Source organism: Labeo rohita, chromosome 2, assembly GCF_022985175.1.
Source record: "Labeo rohita strain BAU-BD-2019 chromosome 2, IGBB_LRoh.1.0, whole genome shotgun sequence".
Classification (NCBI taxonomy): Eukaryota; Metazoa; Chordata; class Actinopteri; order Cypriniformes; family Cyprinidae; genus Labeo; species Labeo rohita.
The window spans coordinates 9651191-9674422 of NC_066870.1; the positions used below are offsets into that span (position 1 = coordinate 9651191).

Sequence of the window (23232 nt, forward strand, 5' to 3'; positions counted from 1 at the left end):
CAAATAATTTAAGAAATGAATCAAGCAGACTATCCACACTGCAAACCCAATGTAAACTGAGCTACAAAATTTCTTTTTAAAAATTATTTTATGTTGTCAAGCATGCTATGCTTATGAACACAAACAGGTGATCTTACCATATTCAAACAATGCTAAAAAGGTTAAGTCAAAAACTTTTTTCTTTTTTATGAAACACTTTACTGAAAAACTATGACTCTGTCTTAAAATCTGAAGTCTGTAATTACTGCAGCAACTGACTACAACTCTTCATACTGCAGTTTACGGTGCTGTAGTAAATGGGAGATTTAAAGTTCCTCCACGTTTGGATGCAAAATATTTAGCAAAAATTACCTTTTAGTTTAGTTTAAAATGACTGCATTCCATCTGTTTGACAAGCATGCATATGCCGCCACACCTTCAGTGATGTCTGAATTGCTGAGTTAGTCTGACATTATTATTATAAAGCACGTATTATGTTTAGGACATTTTTCTCTCAGCATCTCACTTTGTGTTATGGCATTTAATTTCAGATGTGTTGTAAATAAAGCATTTCAATTTAGTTTTAATTTTTTTTTTTTTTAAATATTGGCTGTTAGGATGTATGTATTTATATATTATATATTGTAATTAATACACAAAAATATAAGTCTCTTTTGGTTATTTACCATTCCTAAAAGGCAGATCATTGGGAAAATTTTTTACTTCTGAAAAATAATAAATAAAAAAAGGAAATAAAAAAGAATGTGACTTGTGGCCAAGTATGTCCCATACTCAGAAACTGTGCTCTGCATTACACCCATCCAAGTGCACATACACAGCAGTGAGTAGTGAACAAATACTCACACAACGTTACCACACACCCAGAGCAGCGTGCATCCATATTTTGCCGCGGTGCCTGGGGAGCAGTTGGTGGTTCGGTGCCTTGTTCAAGGGTCTCACCTCAGTTGTGGTATTGAGGGTGGAAGAGAGCGCTGGTCATTTATTGCCAAACTTAATTTTCTCACTTTAAGAATGGAATAAATTAAGTAAACAACTTATTTTTTCTAACTCTAAAAATACACACAAAGCAATGTGAAAGAACCTCTGGGATCCCTAGTGATGTTACTGTGGGGCATGTCTAATAAGGAGCAAGAAATCCCATGACTGTCCTCACAATGAATTTGTTTATGATCTGAGAGAAGTGAAGACACTGGAGTGGTCTCTGTGGAGGTGCCAGCAGCTGCACTGCACAGGTCACAAGAGAAGAGTCCTCTATCCCGTTCAAACTCCCATGATACGGACAACAGCCCTCTGGCAAACAAAGCAAATGATAAGCTTCCTTTTCTGTAGTCCCATCAGGCTAGATTTAAATGCAACATTGCATTTTAAATTGCTGAAACATGATATGAACACAGCAAAAATTACATCATGACATAAAGAGGCAATGGTCTGATATGGGAGAAATATCGAAATTTTTCCCAATGAGTCCATTGCGTTTTTAATAATAGGAGGCACTTCCAGTTTGGGAAAATTCCACTCAAAAAGACTGAAACAAAAGTCTATTGTGTTTTAAATTATGGGAGGCTCTTCCAGTTTGGGAAAGTTCCACTCAAAAAGATATAAACGCATAATTTCAAATGATAAAGCTGCACTACAAATAACTCTTATCTGTCAGTTTGACTGAATGAACTGTAAATTTTTCTTCATGTTCTATTTTCAGACGTCAAGAGAATAATGTAATGCTTGACCTTTTAATGTGACCTGGTGTAACAAGAATATCTATGGCAAAAGCTCTTTTTAATCCGCTATATTCTTTTTTCCTCCTAATTAATTTATTTTTCCTTTGTATTCTGCTGTAACAATATGAAAAAGACAATACTGTGCATTTGGGGTCTGCCCTTCCAATTTAATTTACAATATACCCCATAAATAATTAACTTGAAATGCAATAAGAAACTCTTGCTTTTCTTCCCCAAAAATCCTCACATCTCTTTCCAGGTTTGTTTTCAAACAAATTCTTTAAAATCTTTCCCCTTTTCACTTTTAATCCTTATTAGCAGTGTTTACCGGAATGTTTATAAAGTATGTAAATGCAATATTTGTTATTTGTCAAAATTAAAAAAAAAATCACTTTGAAATATTATCACTCAATGTTAATGTCAATGGACATTTTTATTAAGACAATGTATGTAACAATAATATTTATTGTCCATTATATTGTTATGGATATAATCAAGATTTTGGGATCAATCAAGGTCTGTTGAAAGTAATTACTGTAATTAATGCATTTATCCTTTAAAATTTCCAATTAATGTTCAGAGGTTGAAGGGTGAGTAGAATATCACCTCATTGTACCTAGTTTTTGAAAATGCTTAATGCGGCCATAGAGGGGATCCTCTGGCTGATTGTTTACAGTACAGCATAAATTACTTCCATAATTCACAAAAAGCGTCATGAGGCATTTAAAAAGGTGGATACAAATGGTTATTAAATTCCAGGGACAATAAATCGATTTGATTAGATTTTTCAAATGCATCGTGATTCTCTCTGGAATCGATTTTGAGCTTAGTTTTTAACAGCAGATGGTGCTCTCGGTTAGTTTTTAACTGCACTCTTAAATCCTCACAAAGAAGAGAGCTTGTGTATTCGGTTGAGTAATGTATATTTTTAAATGTACTTGCACCTCAGCTTTTATGCTTCTATGATGCCAAATTATAAATATGTAAACAGCCCACATTTGATAAGTTTGAAAATGCTTGAACACTTATGAATGATTTAGCTTCAACTGAAGTATGTGTAAGGAAATGGATGCAAGCAGAGTACAGCTGTTCGTAAAGCACGCAGTGCTATCTGCTGTTAAAAACTAAGCTCAGAATTGACTGAATAGAGAACCACGGTGCATTTGCAAAAAAAATAAAAAAATAAAAAAATAATTGATCCACAAATCGATTTATTGTTAAACCTCTATTATATGTATTTGTGTAAAAAAAAAAAAAAGTTATACTTTCAGTCATGGCCATTTCAAAATTACGCAATTGTTCTGCATTAAAGGTTCATGAAACCTAGTCACTATCATTACTGAGTGGGTCATTCATAAGAAAATGTGTAGTTAAAGATACACATCTGCATCAGAATTGTGTTTTGTTTTTGATTTTGTTTTTTTCCATATATAGCTAAAAGATTTGTCAACTTTGAGGAGTGTACTCACAAATATGGTCTCAGTGCTAACAGGCATGGTCTAAAAGCCAAACATGTCAAAATTTGATTTCATTTGATCCCACAGACACTCTGAACATACACTCTAAAGGCCCTTTCACACGGGACGTGGCAGTCGTGAGTGTCTAGTTCATTTTCGATGGTAGACATGCGGAAAGCGCCAAGCCGCGGGCGCTTTCATGTGGTGTGGAGGCGGCACGCAAGCGGTGCTCGTGCACCCAAAATCCTGCCGCATCCACGAGCACTGTGCTTCGCGGCAGGCGACACCAAAGACAAAAATATTTTATCTTGAGTGGCAGTGGTAGCCGCGTCGGCTTTAACCAATCAGTGAACAGATTACTAACAACCAATCATTGAACATTTAACTGAACAGACATATAACGGACAGTTGAAAATGAAGAAGATTCTTTTTTAATGCTTTTAAGGCAATTCCTCAAAAACAACTCTATTTACTAAAAAAAAAGTTTTTAGTAAATACAAATGTAACCTTGACAGTTGTAACTATGGCAACATCCACCCCGAGACCGCGTCGCGAACACCGCCTCAACGGCACAAAACGCTTCCACTACAAGAGAAGGCGGCAGCCACGCGGCGATTTCACCACTCGCCACGTCCCGTGTGAAAGACCCTTCTTCCTTGGCTGGGATCGTTTAGAGCCCTTTGAAGCTGCATTTAAACTGCATTTTGGAAGTTCAAAATCGGGGGGCACAATTGAAGTCCATTATATGAAGAAAAATCCTGAAATGCTTTCCTCAAAAAACATAATTTCTTTACAACTGAAGACAGAAAGACATGAACATCTTGGATGACAAGGGGGTTTGTAAATTATTTGTGAATTGTTGTTCTGGAAGTGGACTTCTCATTTAAGACTGTGATCAACTTTTAACTTAGTAAGACATGGACAATGGGACTGGAACAATCGGTTATCGGCAAAATTACATACCGAAAGTTTTTCCAGGTTGCGTCTATTGCTGGGAACGCTAACTATTATGTACCCTCAAGCGGTTAAAACAATGTGACAAAAATACACATAAATCCAACCCAAAAGTTAAATGTCATGACTGTTATGCACATGTTATCCATAAAAACAAATGTGCATATTTAAAGCTAGAGACACGAGAAAGCATATGTCCATGCAGCCGAGACAAACAAATGCATCATAAACGCATCTGGTCTCAGTTATTTTTTATCATCACCGAACACATATTTTGTTGTTTGGATTAGATAATCATCAAGCGTTTTTGAAGTTGTGTCTGTTATCATTGGTTAATGCACTACGAACAGACATGAATGATCAAGCTATTGGTCTAATTAATATATTAATGTTTATTTATATTTAAAAAGCACAGTACATTTTCATGGTGTAGTAATGTTAAAGCAGTGCAGTCCAACCTAGGTAATGTTATCAGTAAAATCCACTATTGGTCAACCTCTACTTTGAGACTAGGGCTGCATCAATTCCTCAATTCTATACAAGTATTCGATTTTTAAAAAATCCTCAATTGCATTTTGCCCATGTCGAGTAATCGGCAAAATACCAGAAGTGGTGCATTCCACATATTAAACCCATTTAAAAATCATAAAGCAGAATGCTATTAAGAATTTACAAACGCTACAATTCAATTAAATAATCATATGCGTTGCAGGTTTAATATATGTACTTTAATTGTTTACATGCGTGTAGGTTAAGTAAGTGTGTCTCAGAGTGGCTCTATTCACAGTAAATGCTGCTACACAAACTGTTAACATTTACATGTGTGGAGCGTCTCGACCTCCATATCTGCATGTTGTTACGAGATTGGATTTATTATAACAATCATCTGGGAACGCAATGTGTGCTATTTCATCAGATTTGTACTGTAAATAATTTATAAAACTACGCAAACACAGGAGAATACATGTGGCTGAGAGAATATTAAACAAGGATTAGATTGCGCAGTAAAGTGTAAAAACAATTGTCCGGCCGTTGGTGCCCTCTGCAGGCATTTGTTATAATGTGCAATGTACATTAGCTTTATTGTTTATAAAACATAATGTATTTTAACAGTTTTGTTTAATAAAACCATATGATTACTTGCTTTTGATACTTTATTTGAACTAAGTATTGCCTCATTGCTATTATATATGCATGTTAAGTAATTTTAAGTAATGTATTAATTGTTCAATTAAGTCTATTTTTATTATAAAATATATATATATAAAAATGATCTGATTACTCGATTAATTGTCAGAATAATCAACAGATTACTGGATTACCAAAATAATCGTCAGTGACAGCCCTATATAAACTGCTCTTACTAATGAGATGTATTACTGTCATATTAGACAGTGACTGTTGCCTCCTAATAACCTGATTAAAACATCAATAACAAACAATAATTAGGGCAGCACCAAAAATTTGGTGAGAATGATTCTGATTTTATTACTTTCAGTGTAAAGGGTGACTGATAATGGACAGTATCAAAGTTGCATCAGTTGCATCTCACTCATGGAAAAAATCAAAACTAATAGGTGCAACAGCACACACAAAGAAACAAACATGAACAAACATACTGCGGTAGAAAAAAAAAGATAAATATTGTATATTACATATGACATAGGTAAGCAACATCAACACAACCAAGCACCAGAACGATTGCAAATGTGCCACTGATTTTATACAACAGTAGTTCAATAAACAAGTAGTTAATATTAACTGACTTACATTTGCTAACCAAAATAGTTCTAAGCAAAGCCACAACAGAACAGTCGCGCATCTCCGAGCAACACACAGCAGTGTTTCATCACTGAACGATTCAGCATTTTTGAACAGGTGAGTCAGTGATTCAGTAAGCCATTCATAAAGACAGTCACTTGCTTTTTTATTGAATGAATTAGCCGTTTGAACTAATTGGTTGAATCACTGACTCACTGATTAAAGGAGAAGTCCACTTCCAAACCAAAGATTCACATATAATGTACTCACCCCCTTGTCATCCAAGATGTTCATGTCTTTCTTTCAGTCGTAAAGAAATTTTTTTTTTTTGAGGAAAACATTTCAGCATTTTTCTCCATATAATGGAGTGCCATGGTGCCCCGATTTTGAACTTCCAAAAGGCAGTTTAAATGCGGCTTCAAACGATGCCAGCCGAGGAAGAAGGGTCTTATCTAGCAAAACGATCGGTTATTTTCATTAAAATAATCAGAGATGACAAAAGAACACACATCCTTTCACTCAAGCAGAAGTACAGATACTCATGTTTAAAAATACTCTGGTAAAAGTAGAAGTACTGACACTTTTTTACTTAAGTTAAAGTAAAGAAACATGGGCTCAGACATCTACTCAAATAAAATGTACCCATTACTACTATCTGTTTTAGTGTCATGCTGGTAACTGGACCTCACGTCATATTGACACATTAATACAAAATAACTTACATTTAAAATTTGTTAGCTAATAATGTATCAAGGCTAAATATCCACCATGTAGAACAGGGCTGGACTGGTACAAAATTTCAGGCCGGGAAATCTCGCACTCATCCAGGCCATCCCATACACCCACAACAAATTCTGAAACCATGGACAACCCTATCTTTTTTTTGTATGGCCATCACATTTAAATAAATGTTTAAAACCTTAGGCTGGGGCTGTGCAGAATAAGAAAAAGCTCTCTCTTGAACTGCACCTTCACTTCCATTTTTCTTTTCAGTCTCTTCATTTTCCATGATATCTCTCTGCATCTCACTTTGTGTGTGTTTGCCTATTATCACTAATTTTCTTGTACCCGTCACTTTTCCCATCAGCCATTTACTGTTATGAGCACAACTGTCTCCACCTTGTTGCAAAACAACCACCTCATTATATTCTATTAACAATTTTATTTAACTTCAATTTAGCATCACATTATGACCAGGTGTTGTTGTTTTACCTTAAAATGGTTTAAATGGTTTAAATACTATAGAAAACTATATTTTCTAAATTGCCTAAATGTCAAAATTTGTACAATAATGATTACATGACAATATCTTTACAGAAAAATCCTAATACTGAACACATTATTGCATTATCATGAACCATATTTTCTCTTACCAAAATTAATCATGGCTTATTACAGTAAAAGTATACTAACCTTGTTTTGTTTTGTTTTGTGTTGGGCGGACTGATTACAATCTGTTTTAAATTTAACTACAACCACAGTTTTACTACGCATCTCATGGTTAGACTATTGTTAGTGTAGCAAAACCATGGTTCAGTTGTGGTTACCATGGTTTAAACTACAGTAACCATGGCTTTTGGTTTTAATTTTCATAAAGGCTGTGTTGTTATCTGCCCTAGCTCCCTCTGAACGTATTACAAAACAATTTATTATTATAACATTATGTATGTATAGTTATAACATTTGTTTGCTAAATTAATAATGTAACTTTCCAGTAGATAATAATGACGTCCTTTAGCACAGAGTATTTTGAGTGATGACAGTAATTTAGTTTAGATTCGCTTATAGTACTGCTGTAGGTTTGTCTTTGTTTACTTAGTTAAGCATTAAACTGCTAGCAACTCTTAGCAGCCTGTTTACAGATTAAGCTGGCCTGCACTTTAAGTCCTGAACAGGTCAGTAGTTTTGCCTCTATGATCCACCCGGGCGTTTGCACTCCATTCTCGAGTCACTTGCAATGATTAGCCTACTCTGATAGAAACCGTTTGGTGGAGATGTGAAGCACGTGAGCCTAATTAGATTAACCGATCCATGATTTATTAGAGATTTGATATGGAATAGCAATCCACCAAATGCTGATTAAAACTAAAGTAACGAACCTGGTTTGAAAATGTAAGAAGTAGAAAGTACAGATATTTGTGTAAAAATGTAAGGAGTAAAAGTAAAAAGTAGTCAGAAAAATAAATAGTGAAGTAAAGTACAGATAACAGAAAAATCTACGTACTACGTATTTGTACTTTGTTACTTCCCAAATACTTTTTAATCTCAAACGCTCGTCTTGCCTTTCTCTCCTTGAACTCTGTGTATTCTGACTCAAGACAGTTAGGGTAATACTCCAATCGTATTTTCTCCCTCAACTTCAAAAATCATTTCAAAATCATCCTACATCACTGCAGAAATTCCGACGCAGTCTATGCAACGTGAACATGCAAAGAAGATCAAACACCCTTAACAAAAAAGGTAAAACAGCGATATAGGACAGTTTCTAAATTGAGGGAGAAACATGGGATGGGAGTTTTTCGACATACCTTAACTGTAATGAACCGGTCTAGGCAAAAACAGTTTAGGCAGAGTAAGACAAGACGAGCGTTTGGCATTAAAAAGTATATAAATTGTATTAGTTTTATTAAAATAACCGATCGTTACGCTAGATAATAGGGGTGTGACGAGACACTTATCCCGTGAGACGAGACACAAGACTGGATTCACGAGAACGAGACGAGACGAGATTTTTAAACTTTTCTTAAGAAATCCTCAATGATGAAACTGAAAAAGGCAAAATGCAAAAAAATGTAGGTGCATTTTGAACTTTATGAAATTAAACTTCCATTTTAATGAATTATATGCAGTAATAAACAACATTTAAACAAGAGCTTCACGATTCTGGATAAATTTGAGAATCCCAGTTGTTTTTAATAACTTGGAGACCATGATTCTCTCATGATTATGCAGAAAAAAAGATTAGAAAACTAAACAAAATAACATATTTTAATAGTGATTCTAACAAACTGTTCACTGCTTAAGTCTTTTAAAAACATATGCATTTAAACAAAATAATAATAATAATAATAATAAAAAAAAACATTCAATGAAGGAGTCAGTGTCTCACTTTATTAAGACTTGTTTAACTATTGAAATCTCCTGAATGAATGATTCAATGACATACTTTTTTTGTCGCCACCTCCTGGCAGAAGAGGATAAGCGTTACTATTCATACACGTTAAGATACTTTCGTTTTGATCGCTACTGTAGACAATAAGTGTTTATACCCAAACTATAAACTTTTATCCCAGTACTTTTGTTATTTAAATATCTGTAACACAGAAATAATGATTATAATGTGGTTGAAAAGACTGTTTGTGTTGCTCTTTCTGTGTTCACATTTACCCCGACCCTCTGATTCATTAACATGAGCAGAGGCAAAATGTGCTTCTCACGCTCCACTGACATTGGCGATGTAAAACAGACATAGCTAAATTGTTGTCATTCAGCAATTGTTGCGTGGGTGTTTGAATCTAGATCTCCATATTTTAAGGATTAATCGTGCCACAAAATCTCGTCACATCCCTAGATAAGACCATTCTTTTTCGGCTGGGATCGTTTGCAATCGCATTTGGGATTGTTTGAAGCCGCATTTAAACTGCATTTTGGAAGTTCAAAATCGGGGCACCATAGCAGTCCATTATATGGAGAAAAAAATGCTGAAAAGTTTTCCTCAAAAAACAATTTCTTTACGACTGAAGAAAGAAAGACATGAACATCTTGGATGACAAGGGGGTGAGTAAATTATTTATAAACTGTTGTTCGGGAAGTGGAGTTCCCTTTAAAAAAGTGACCTGCCGCCACCTACTGGTGGTTTGGTTTCATATTTAAAAGTATTGCATTTTTCCAAAATTTCAGATTTACATGTTAAAATAAGTAAAACATTAATCTTATAACATTGTTAATACACCATTTTACTGTGTAAATACATTTATGGAACCTCTAATCTTTATTAAACAGTCTGAATAAATACATCTAAAAGGCACTTTCGATGCAGCTTCAGTGTTTCCTCTGTAGTGGAAAGATGGAGTTTGTTGTTACCGATTTCATTTGAATGGTAACAACCATACAGAGTAATATATTCTAACTGAATATATTGTTAAAATGTAAGAATTTGATGTAAATGCCACGTACATTTACTAAGGTTAGGAAAATATTGCCCTTCATAAAGTTAAAAAGTGTCCTAGAAATCAGTTTAAGGCAAATATCACAAAAATGCTAATTAAAGGGGTCATCGGATGCCCATTTTCCATAGTTGATATGATTCTTTAGGGTCTTAATGAAAAGTCTATAATATACTTTGGTTAATAATTCTCAATGGTTGTGTAAAACAACACCCTTTTTACCTTGCCAAAATGAGCTCTGCAAAAATCATCTCATTCTGGACGAGGCTGCTTTAAATGCAAATGAGCTCTGCTCGCCCCGCCCCTCTCTTCTCTCTGTGGAGAGACTAGCCTGTTTACTTTAGCCACATTTAGCCACTAAACTTGCTAACTAGCACATTATTAGGAAAGGCGATCACAAAGATACATAAAAAAAAAAACCTTATGCTCACATCTGCTGTAAGTGAAGCTGGATCATGAATGATTCACGCGAACATAGACGGATATATGTAGATCAGGAGGTGCATTCCCTTCACAAACAAACGTAATCTACTGCATCTTCAGTGGCTCAGATGTCGGGAGTAAATGACGACCACTATGTTCATTATTACATCCTTGCTCCGGCATTGAAACAAAGAGGGCGGACTGTTACAGCTGATCTAAGGTAAAACGCTCATGTCAATCAACTATCGAGGGAGCGGCCTCCGTCGGTGTGACACCACACCGACAGGCATCTGAGAATGGCTCGATTTGAAAACGGGGATATTATTTTTACAGATTAATTAAAAACCACTGCATGGATTTTTATCATTATAGGGTAGATTTGTACATACACTGCCAACACACATTAATGATCAAACAGCATGTAAAAATGAACTTAGCATCCGATGACCCCTTTAAAGACCTCACAGAGCAGTGATGAGACTTTTGCTTCAGAATGGATTACATTTACATACGCCAAACAATCAAAAAAAAAAAGACAAGCACATGTCAAGGCTTGTCATCAAGCTCTGTATATTCACAATATAATGTTTCAAAACTCAACAATTCAAAGAACACTCAAAAACACTATTAATCCAACCCACCATGAGTGAATTTATGGCTTTATCAAGAGACTAGGCAGATAAAAAACCACATGAGGGCTTGTGCCTTTTTCAGCAGTAGCCATGCCTTTCGTCACACCACATCTTCACTGAGAGCTAATGGGCCCATATGGACTAACAGCTAATGTCAAGAAAACGTTGTGGTTCCAAATCAGTCCAGAATGTGGTTTTGTGAGCTACATTTTTACATTTACTCCAACAGCCTTAAACCTAGGTTTATCCTGTTAGTACACAGAGGTATTACTCCATCAGAGCTGACCAGTAGGTTCTTGGCCCCAAAAACAACCAGCGTATTTTTAGAAGAGGAAATACTGTGTTCCAGCCTGATATCACAGAGCCACTAAATGCATAATTCAGCATAAAGGCACAAAAAAAAAAAAGGCTTGACATCATCACCATGCATAAAAAAAAAAAACAAGAGTAAGAAAGAGGGACCTGAGAGACATCAGCTACATGATACAGTACGGCACTTCACATTTACATAACAATGGTGCTTCCTTCAGTTATTTTAATATATTAATGCTATGAGACCTCTCAAGATATTATCAAGAACTAGTCATGGCAGACCGACATCAAAGATGTTGTACATTTAAAGGAAGTGATTAGCGCAGACTGTAATACCCACAGGGGAACGGTCCATATCAGAGCCAATGAGTCATTTATTTGCGTGGACTGAGATAATGCGTAGCATGACATTTGATGCAGGCTACGCTACAGTGACTCCCACACAACCCACTAAACCAGATTTAAACTGCATACACAAGCATTAATGAGCTGAATTACTTGTGTCTGTTTAATGCCTTAGGCGAGTCTATGGCTAGTTTTTATTACAGAGCTCTTTGGCACAGCTGAGTTTAACAGGCCTGCAGACTATTAAAAGCATGTAAAATTTAAACCCTGATTTGAATGTTTCAGAGTGCATAATGTTGACAAGCAAATATCATATGGATGCTAGGGTCAGTAACTTGATAAGCAGGCAAAGAAAATGTTTAAGAGGGTAGTTTAGGGAGAAAAATGCTACTCAACCATGATAATATAATAAACTTTTGTGAGAAAGCCAAGAATGTATACAAAAAAAGCTTCTATTTGACTTTGTCTCCCGGTACTGGGTGAAGTCGATGCAAAGCCCACATGGAAATCTATGTGCTTTTAACTGCAAGTCTGACATGCCCTGAGGCTGGCACCGACCAGAGGAGACATGAGCATGAGCAGTCATGCATGCAAAAAACATGCAGTCATTGCACACAACTGGAGCCCATCCTCTGTGACGCCTCAAAACCAGGCACTCAGAACAAGGGGCGGGTGTGTCAGGGGTTAGGGAGAAAGGGGAAGAGACAGAAAGCGAGCACTCTTTGAGAATTCCCAAACAGGGACACAAACCATGCTCTCGAGCAAAAATAGCCTCATCTGCAACATTTCTGACAACAGAAGCTCATAGGTTATTCATCGGTTTACTTCGAAATGTCATTTGAGTAGTCTATATTTAGAGATCATAAATGTACGTACACTGTAGCTAAAAAAATGATAACCATAACTCTTCAGAAATGAAATAAACAGCGGTTTGTGAGTTCAGTTCAGTGCAAAACATTACTCCAGGCTGAACCAAACTGCTCATAAACTGCTCTAGCTTGCACTCTGCAGTGCAATCCAACTTTATTTACATAGTCATCAAAGGTGCAGATTACAGTCAGGACACCGTTTTTGCTACATTTCTGCAACTGGGGGCAGTCAGTTAGATATGATCACAAACTGTAAAGGTGCAGTCACATTTACCATTGTTTCGCGAGTGTTCATCGGTAAAATATAGTAATTTCAATCGAAAATTCGAATGAGGGTGAACAATTTCCCCATGAAGTTTTCACAACGCGTTCAAGTTTTCATTTGAAAGTGACTTCTTTGTGAGCTGTGCTTCTTACATTGACATTAGACAACGGAAAAATTTGTATTACAGTGTTGGTTAAACAACCCTATCGCCAAAAGAAACTAAATGACAAAATAGGCTATAAACTTCCATTATCACGTTGTAAACTTGCATGAGCAGAGATATATTGACTTTCAACAACACAGAAAGCTAGTACCAATGTCTTAACTTTAATGCATTAAATCAAAATTTGATGCATTAAGATCAAAATTTATTTTATGTGATCACGGCAAAAAAAAAGGAAACTTATTTATCTGAAGCTATGGGTGAAAATGTAACAGAAATTAAGTACATACACATCAGCCACTGTTCTGGCCCAATCACAATGACTGCCTGATACTGTCCTGTTTCCCAAGAGAAACCAAGATATATCCAAAATATCAAGCATGCTGCCTAGCAGTACTTTCTAATATGTGACCCTGGACCACAAAACTAGTCATAAGGGTCAATCTAAAAGGATAGGACATTATTTGGCCGAGATACAACTATTTGAAAATCTGGGATCTGAGGGTGCAAAAAAAAAAAAAATTCTAAATATTAAAAAATTTGCCTTTAAAGTTGTCCAAATGAAGCTCTTAGCAATGCATATTACTAATCAAAAATTAAGTTTTAATATATTTACAGTAGGAAATCTACTAAATATCTTCATGGAACATGATATTTATGTAATATCCTAATGATTTTGATATCCTAATGAAAAATCGATAATTTTGACCCGTACAATGTATTGTTGGCTATTGCTACAAATATACCCGTGCGACTTATGACTGGTTTTGTGGTTCAGGGTCACATCAGTTTTCATTTTTAAATATAATAATGTACAGGCTCAAATCAGTTTAACATACAATAAATTATTGTTACAGAAGGGACCAAAAATGCTATTCATATTTTGTTTTGATAAATGAATTTGTCATAGGCCAATATGAATCAAACAAGAGCTATTTCTTCAGCCCACAGATCAAAGACAGGACGTCAGCCTCCTGAAGGTCAAGATATGACTGCAAGGCCCTTGAGATAAACAGCATTAAAGCAGGGCGGAAAAGACTTGCATTCAGAATTGCCAGATGTTGTCCAGACATCCTGCTGCCATCTTATTTTCTCTCAAACAAAACAGCAAAAAATGAGCAACTGAGTGTTCACTCATCTATGAATATATCAAAATGACATTAAGCACTGTAACAAAAGAACTGAACTACAGTACAATGAGAAACACCAGTGTCGGGACATCACACCAGTGGTAAAATAATCAGTCAGTGGTATTTATCTGGTGCTACATAAGGATACTAGGAATGAAGAATGAAGATGTGATGTCTCTGATCAGGCTGGCTGCTTCTGGATCATATAGGCTCAGCAGCTCTGCTTGGCAGAAGAAAATAAAAAAAAAAAACATTAGCAGAGCACTAACGCTGAAATATGGGGATGCTATATGAAACTAATTCTTGATGGAACAAGTTTAAAAAACAGCACATAGCCTCAAACTTGGTCTCAAACCATAAGTTTCCAAGAAACCATAAGATGCCAAGAAAACCAGACAGGTGATGTTGAAAACTGGTTAAACACAAGGCAAAGACAGGGACACTAAATAGTGGTCAATCAACATAGGTTGTCAATGGCTGATTTCGTCTCCACATAGAAATTTAATTACAGTGTTGGCTGAACAACCCTATTGCCAAAAGAAACTAAACGACAAAATAGGCTAGTATAAACTTTCATTATGACGTTGTAAACTTGCATGAGGTTTATTGACTTTTAACAATACAGAAGGCTGGTACCAATGTTTCAAGTTTAATGCATTTCGGGGTGCTCAAACAGGACAAGTTCAGATCATAAGACTGCCATAACTACCTAATTAGTAAAGTACGGCTATTATAGTATGTACACAACAATAAACCGAATTAATAACAATTATAAAATGCGGCAAATGCCTTCACTCCGATGGTCGCAGTAAACGACCGTTAATCTGTGCGCTTACCTTGGTAGTAACAATACAAATGCAGTCCATTCTCTCCTATCGGACAAAGACCTGGCGCCTCTCAGCATCTCATTTCGCAACTCTCTTCTTTAATGAGAATCACGCTGAATCCGTCAATAAATGCGGATCTCACAGCCACTCCTTAAGGACCGAAAGTAAAATAACAGCGATCCACGTGTTTGTATTTCTTGTCCATGTTGGCCATGTCAGTGAAGTTCACAAGAGAGAGAGAGAGATGCGCACGCGTCTCCAAATGTTCCCGAAAGCATAAACGAAAGCGTGCTGCATCACCACGCGGGTTTGCTCTCACGCTGCTTCATCAAGCTTCTCACTGATGAAACCTTGCAGAGTAAATGCTTTTACTTATTTGCGAATATCAAAACTGTTTTATTTAAAGCGCTGGAGACAATTTCTCTTTTTCTAGAAGTCCTTGTCCTCATTTATGGATTCTGCGCAAAAGACTAAACTACGACAGAAAAACTAATGTATTACAAAAGAGTCAGGGTCTAAAAACGAATGGTGGGTTTTCGCGAATGAAAGATAAAATTCAGTGGTCCGCGATATCAACATCTAGTGCGGCATGTTTGCATGCCCATGCTGCGTTGCGATATAGATCTAATTTTAATACTTAGTAAAAAAAAAAAGAAAAAAAAAAAAAAAACACATTAGCAAGCATAAAACGTTAAAGTGACGTTGCATGAACTGCATGGATCCCAGAAGGGTAATAACTCATATCAGTGCAAGCATTTTGCATAGCTGTCACTACTGTCTGATTAAATGGCCTTGCTGAAACAGAAAAGACTCTTCAGGACAATCAAAACTTTAGGAATTTACCTGAACTTTATCATGCGAGTAAGTGTGAATTACAGTTTCTGAACATAGAAAACTTGCACTGCAATATTATTTCATTCACAACAGAGTGTGCCACATCCTGTAAAGACTGACAAGTACAGATTTGAAAGTGACAACTCATACAGGAGAGAGAAATCCAGACACCCCACAGAGAAAGTGTTTTGGCAGATTTCAAGCATGTTCCCAGCAGATGCAGCCCCACCATCAGTCACCTCACACACATTTTAACACTGAGCCGACGGTGTAAAAGCAGCCTTTATATAGCTCATACTGTAGATTGTCCTGATGCAGTGTAAGAATAAATATTTGATGTGCACAGTGATTAGACCTTCCCTTCAGTAGCAGCCTCTACTAGTGCACAGAGTTGCATAAAGGGTTTTGGATCAAAGGAAACAAAAAGAACACTGGGTAATAAACATCCCTTTCCCAGTTTCTAACAAAATAGTGCTGGTGGTGGTGTTCATGCTGAACCTGGACCGTGGCCCCGGGGAAATACGAAGCACTTTGAAACAGCCCACATTTCCTCTGACTTGTGAAATGAACGTTGACATTAACAAGACCACAAATACGCATGTGCGTTGTAATTTTTAGGAGTCATACAATTTTTTTTTAACATTTTAAACACAAGTAATTTCAACATTTTTGTGTTAAAAACATAATACTTGGGAGCGATTTAGCTATTTGCATTTAAAGGTGCACTATGTGGAAATTTTAAATTGCTGTTTATAAACAACATTCAAACTTAGCTCCTCGTCACCCCGTGTATAGGTCTCTATGGAGTAAAAAACAGGTCAAACCAGAATAGGTAAAGGTTTTTCTTCAGGGTTGGAGCTGAACTTTGCAGAACTCTCTAGAACCGAACTTGCCTACCCCTGGTCTAGATCATTAAAAAAAAAAAAAAAAAAAAATGCTGCATATCTTTAGGACTTAAAATTGTAAAAAAAAAAAAAAAAAAAAAAAAGTAAAATTGGACAAAATGTGTTCTGAAAACCTTCTTTTTTTCCTGAGTGCATGTATGGAAACATTTTACTCATGTTTATTTCGTACATTGCACATTTTCATTGTAAATACTAGCCTTAAGACTTATGACAATTATGACATATTTCACCTTCTCATGCTATAAATCTCAGTGTAAATCTTTATCATAAAAGCTATTAAAATGTGACATAAGGCTGTGTGTCCACCAAAGTGTTTTTTGCCATCTAAAAACACCAGGCGCTCTGCTGAAAACACTCAGCTGTGAGCGCTTGAGAGCACAGCAATTTTTTTCCGTTGAGACGCTGTGGTTGTTATGATACAAAATATCCGCTTAAGCAATGGCAAACACATAGCGAATGAAATGTTCCTCTAAGCATAATTATTTATAACAATATTATGGTAGTCTGGCAGTTCGATCTGTTAAAGACATAAATACTCGGAGACAAGCAATATTAACTTCTCCAATGTTGTTCAGTCGTAGTATGAGCATGGTGGTCGGTACTAGTCCCACCCCTCCTCCACTCTGATTGGTTAGCTGACCAGAAAATGACAGCGTTTTATTCAAAGTTGAACATTCTTCAACTCTTGGCGCAGAGGAAAAAAAAAAAAAAAAAAAAAAAACACGCTCAGCGTTCGGGACGCTTCTGGCGCTTTAAAAAACGTGGTGTTCCCTTTGAGAACAATTGAAAATACGCTAGCCACAAGGAAAAACACTTTGGTGGACACGCGGCCTAACTCCACTTAGTCAAGAGCACAGCACACTGTGTGAGAACCCTTCAAGCCAAAAACCTTCTGCAGATCAATTCAGATGATGCTTTAAAATTTTATAATAACTTGATTTAACTCAACAATAGCGAGTTTGTCAATTCTGAAGGAAAGAAGCCAGAAGTTTGGGATATAAACTCATGATTCTAAGCCGAGCAGAAAAGAGAGAATGACGAGTTGATTTTTCTTATCAGAATTGTGAGATGTAATCTCAGAATAAGAATAAAGTCAGAATTTTGAAAATGAGTGAATCTCTTTCTAAATCATCCCTCCCTAACATTTTCGTCTTGTTTTTATGCATTTTCGACAGTGAAAAAAACGTTATTGACGAAAATTATGACAAAAATTAGAGACCTCACACTCTCTCGCTGGTAGAACACTGTATGAATGAACAGTTACACTAATAATTAGATGACTGGCTGTAATTTACGAGCAGTTTACCCATCTCCAGTCTAGCTCACTGATCGATAATAACAGATCAGCGGTCTAACTTGCTGATAAATTGATTAAAGTGTCTCTGCAGACACAAATACCAAGTAATGATTCAGAGGGATTATTTTTGTATAGGTCTACAATAAATTTTTTTGAATGAAAATTCTGCATAATAGTGCACCTTTAAGTTTTATCTTATTTTTAGAAGAACTAGCCATGTTTAAAAAAAAAAAAAAAACATTGACATTATTCCATGCCTCTAGCTTCCACAGACCCCACAATCTGCCTTGACCTGTTTTTTTTTTTTTGTTTGTTTTTTTCCCACAATTCCAAGCTTGGAACATGAAAGTGAACTACTGTATAATAACATTTAATGGGAGATATGGTATACATGGGAGATCATAGCAAATATTAGCAAATATTACTTCCATTTTAATTTCCTCCAGCAGAAAGAGAAATACACTATTGCATCTCTATGACTTTTTGTTGTCATATTCCTATGTATGTTTGCAGTATGTCCATACTTCTTTTCTGCACTAGAAGCCCCTGTCACCAAGACTAATTCCTTCGGTGTAAACATACTTGCCTTTCTATTTCTGACACACGTCAGTCACTAGTTCAGCAGCTATATTAGTGTTTACTATGTTTTCGCTAGTAATTTTATACTGTTGAATATAAGACAAAGTAGAGTGTTATAAAAATAAAATATTTAAAAACTTTGCGATGTTAATTACTGCAATAGAAATGTGAAATGGGTCAGTAGTGAAATTTTAATTCGACAAGGTCATCAAGGTACAATCATTCTACACAAAAAGCAAAAGGTCAACAATGCAAAATACACATTTCGGTATTAAAAATAAGAAATTGAAATACACATTGGTAAAAGGAGATTTTTAAACTTAAAACACCAAACTGACATTTTCACAATTATATTAAATATATATTTAAGTCCAGTTCCACAGATTATTTAAAAAAAAAAAAAAAAAAAAAAACAACAAAAAAAAAAGTTATCTGCTGTATCCAGCTGATGACATTCAGAAATTAATGTCACACTTCAGAGATTGTGAATTTAATGCAGCTAACACATTTTGAATAAAGTTTCAGAATTGTGAAAATGCCACCCACAGCTTGGCCACCAAAACTTGCTTTCCCACTGATATTGCTGTGACCTTCGTCCACAGCAGAACCATAAGGCGAGCCTTAATGAATGGAGAGCAATGACACATGAGTCCCTCTATTCTTGGAGTAAACCCCATCAACAAGGCTTGGGGAACGAGGTAGGAGAAAATGAGCGGCCCAGACATGCGGCCATGGGGGATGCCCAACCCACCAGACCCGTGCCGGTATGATACTTACTTGGTCCAGCTCACTGGGGGAGGATTTCGCTTTAGCGAGCACATGAAGGATTTCATTTAGAAGGGGAGAGTCCTGAGAGTGGCCATTTTATTAACAAAGAAAGAAACAAGAGGGAAAAGAAAAAGAACATTGAAATACACAGCAAGTTAGGTTACAAGGTAAGTTTATGTAAAATTACCTATATTCCACTAGTTTGAAGTTCAAAAGCTTGGGAAAAAAAAAAAAAAAAGCCACTAATATTTTGTTTGCATAAAAACAAAATATTAGAAAAAGTACTGTAAGTTACAGTGGAAGACAAATGAGAATAAATCTGAGTAAGTGATTATTGCATTAATGGTAAGACAGATCATTCCAAGTCAGTTCTCCAGGGCTCCCATTTTAGAGTTGTAGAGATATAAAGGTGTACCAGTTTATAGAACCAGATCAGTTTAGTTACCCACAGACAAATAAACAACATTTTGTTTTGTGACACGAATCATTCTGAAAATGTCATGTTGTTAGTGGGATATTAGTTAATCGATAAAGGTCCTTTTTCAAACTAAGCTAATGTGTGAAGCCTTTACTATAAACAATATAGTCTGTTCTTTTATAAATATATTCAGAAATGGCTGTTCGTGTTGTACATGTCTACACACTGCAGGCAGGTGGTGGTATTGTGACAACTGCCTTCCCAAAACAGACTGGTCCAGCTACAAATATACATATAACATCAAATGCTTTACACATCTAAGTCTAACATGCTGTTTGAATCTTTTCATACGGTGAAAATCTGTAATAGATCTAATTGGAAATTTGATGTAATTTTGAAAGTAAAATATTCTTATAGTTTTTGGAAGTAAAAAGAACAATCCTATCATTTACAATGAAAAAATGTAAACTGACATTCCCAGAATTCCCTATGTGATACTTAATATTTGATATTTCTCACTGAAATAATGTTCCTTCTTAGCTTTTTCTTATTTAGGTACATTAGGGTGCCATGTTTAATCTTACTTTGTAAAATTAATGTTTATTGCATTATTTATGTCATGTGTATCAAAAGGATAGTTGACCCAAAAATTAAAATTTGCTATTAAAGGGTTACTCCACCTCACAATGAAAATTTTGTCATGAATCACTTACCACGTCTTCCAAACCTGTAAAAGCTTTGTTTGTCTTCAGAACACAATTTAAGATATTTTGGATGAAAACTGGGACGTGTGTGACTGTCCCATTGACTGCCATGTAAATACCACTGTTAAAACCCAGAAAAGTATGAAAAACATCATCAAAATAGTCCATCTGCCATCAGTAGTTCAATCTGAATTTTATAAATCAATGAGAATACTTTTTGTAAGCAAAGAAAAAAAAATAATGTTTTTATTAAACAATTTGTTTCCTCCGCGTCAGTGCAGTGCCATTTTGGAGAGTATCCGCTGGCGCTACGCTGACACAGAGTAGACGACCTAGCAGTCAATGGGACAGTCACAAACCTCCCGGTTTTCATCCAAAATATCTTAAATTGTGTTCCGAAGATGGACGAAGCTTCTACGGATTTGGAATGACATGGGAGTAAGTCATTAATGACAAAATTTTAGAGTAACCCTAAAGGAGTAACCCTTTAATTTACTCACTGTCAGGCCATCCAAGATGTAGGTGACTTTTTTCTTCAGTAGAAAAAGAGTAAAAAAAAAAAAGAAGAGTAAAAAAGATTTTTAGCTGAAACCATGGTCCTTGGTCATTAATAAAATGCAAGTCAGTGGCTACACATATTTGAGAATTAAAACAAAGCACATCAAAGAACACAACATTAAAACCTGTGGCTCCTGATGATGTATTAAAGTCTTTTGAAGCATTTGGTCTGTGCAAAAATCTGTACATTATTTACAACATTATTACCTGTAACTCATAGCCTCAGGCAAACAGACAAATGCTTGCAATTTATGAATCACCAAGGACTACGGTTTCAGCTAAAAACTTCTTTACTGCTCTACTTAAGAAAAAGAGTCACCTATGTCTTGGATGGCCTAAAGGTGAGTAAATTAACAGTAAATTTTCATTTTTTCCTTTTTGGGGGTGGGTACACTACACTTTTCATTCCACTGACTTCCATTCATATGCATGCAAATGTGGGAGACAGGAAAGGTAAGCTCAAGCGAATTTCATGTGTTCCGATGTTCAAGTTAGCGAACTCTTTGGGGATCTGCAAATTCGTGTCATGTAAAGGTGTGACTAATATAAAATCGGTATGACCCAGTGTGAGCTCAAATAAAACAATGCTAAGTTTAAATCTGCAGAATTGGAGATGGGGAATTCCAGAAGTGGAGTGGACTGCATATTCTTACATTTTGAATGTATTATATGTTGAATTATGTTTCTTAAAAAGACACAGAGTGTGTGACCATGGCTTTACCTTTTTTGTTTGTTTTTTTTTTGTTTTTTTAAAATCGGTGTGTATGACACAGTGCACGTTCGTATTAGTATTTACTTCAGCTTGTGGAAAAGCTACTTTAGATGAACTTTGTGACTTTCCTTTTACCACCTATGTTACTATGGTTGTTGTCAGTATATGTTAAAGGTACAAAACCGTACAAAGGTACAAAAGTTTAGTACTGCAGCAGTGCGGTTATGCTCTTTTTTTTTATTATTATTATTATTATTATTATTATTTTACATTTTTCAGTTGTAAATATTTATAGTTTGTTCTGTAAAGTTGTTTTACATTTTTCTGTTTTTCTTTTACAGAATTATTCTGGCAACAGCAGCTGCCGGTTTTGTTCTTACAAGTCACTGTCCAACCTCAATTTCATTATGACAAGCGATTAATTCATGCCGTTTTCGAGAAATGAGAAATTAGGTACAAAACGTTTGCTTATTTTTGATCCATTTAGTTTGTTCACAATTATGTTAGATGTTATAATAGGGCAAAACATTTAGTAAACTTTAGTAAAACTTAACAATAAAAAAAAAAAGAAACTCTGCAAAACTTCTGGAGTTACCTTAGAATTCCAAAGCTTATCTGTCCAGCAAGTAAACTAAAAATTCCATAAAAAACATTCAGTCATACAGGAGTGTTTCTTCAATATGGGCACTTTGGTCCTATGTACTTTTCACTGTCAGTATTTTGTCTACTACCGATGTACAATAATGGACATACAGTACTTGTATATCACAAGAGAATTCTGTCAGTACAGTGTTTCAAAGCATTTTGGCACTTTGTGGTGGAATGACACTTGAAACATTTTTGGAATATAAATTTACTGCTATGAAGCTAGTTTCATGGCTAACATGAAAAAAAACAATATTTTATAAACTTTATATTATCACACTTTGTGCATAATTGCGTAAAATTCCAGTTTGATTAGAAATGCACAAAAAAAAAAAACTCTTTACTAGTGATATTTGCCATTTACCATTAAATTACAGATATAAAATTATCAGTGTGTAATGACTTGTGAGCATACAAAACCACACATAATATGTTTGTTCATTTTTGTGACATTTGTGAGTAACGCGCAACAGTGCATTACGCTGTTGTGTTTTCTTCTCCTCTCCCATTCAGAGCTTACCACGTCCACTTTTATCCACATTTTTTATAACTGTGGTGAGAAATGACCAGTGCTAAAACAGTTTTCATGACACATTAAGCAAACATCAAGCAGCAAAAGCCTGAGGGTTTCTGTATGTCCACACATACATTCAAAAAACTATTTTTACTGCTTGCTCAGTTTAGTTACTTAAAATGTGTTAATGCAGCAATTCTGTCACAACTTATCTATCTTGTTATGCTTTTAAGAGGTCATTTAATGCCTAAAAATTGCTTTGTTTTAGGTTATTCT

General features: G+C 35.5%; 1 protein-coding gene across 18 annotated transcripts in view; it reads right to left on the reverse strand.

Annotated features, from left to right (window-relative positions):
• dlg1b (discs large MAGUK scaffold protein 1b) overlaps positions 1 to 23232 on the reverse strand; it is a 124459-nt gene that overhangs the window by 84713 nt on the left and 16514 nt on the right. For 9 of the 18 annotated variants that reach the window (XM_051125150.1, XM_051125147.1, XM_051125146.1 and 6 more), the window contains exon 4: positions 19415 to 19486. The exons of 8 other annotated variants lie outside the window; for them this stretch is intronic. In XM_051125150.1, the coding sequence (XP_050981107.1) occupies positions 19415 to 19486 (72 nt within the window). Of the gene's footprint in view, positions 1 to 15031; positions 15212 to 19414; positions 19487 to 23232 lie in introns of those variants that run through there. One more of the 18 variants, XM_051125303.1, reaches the window with a different exon arrangement.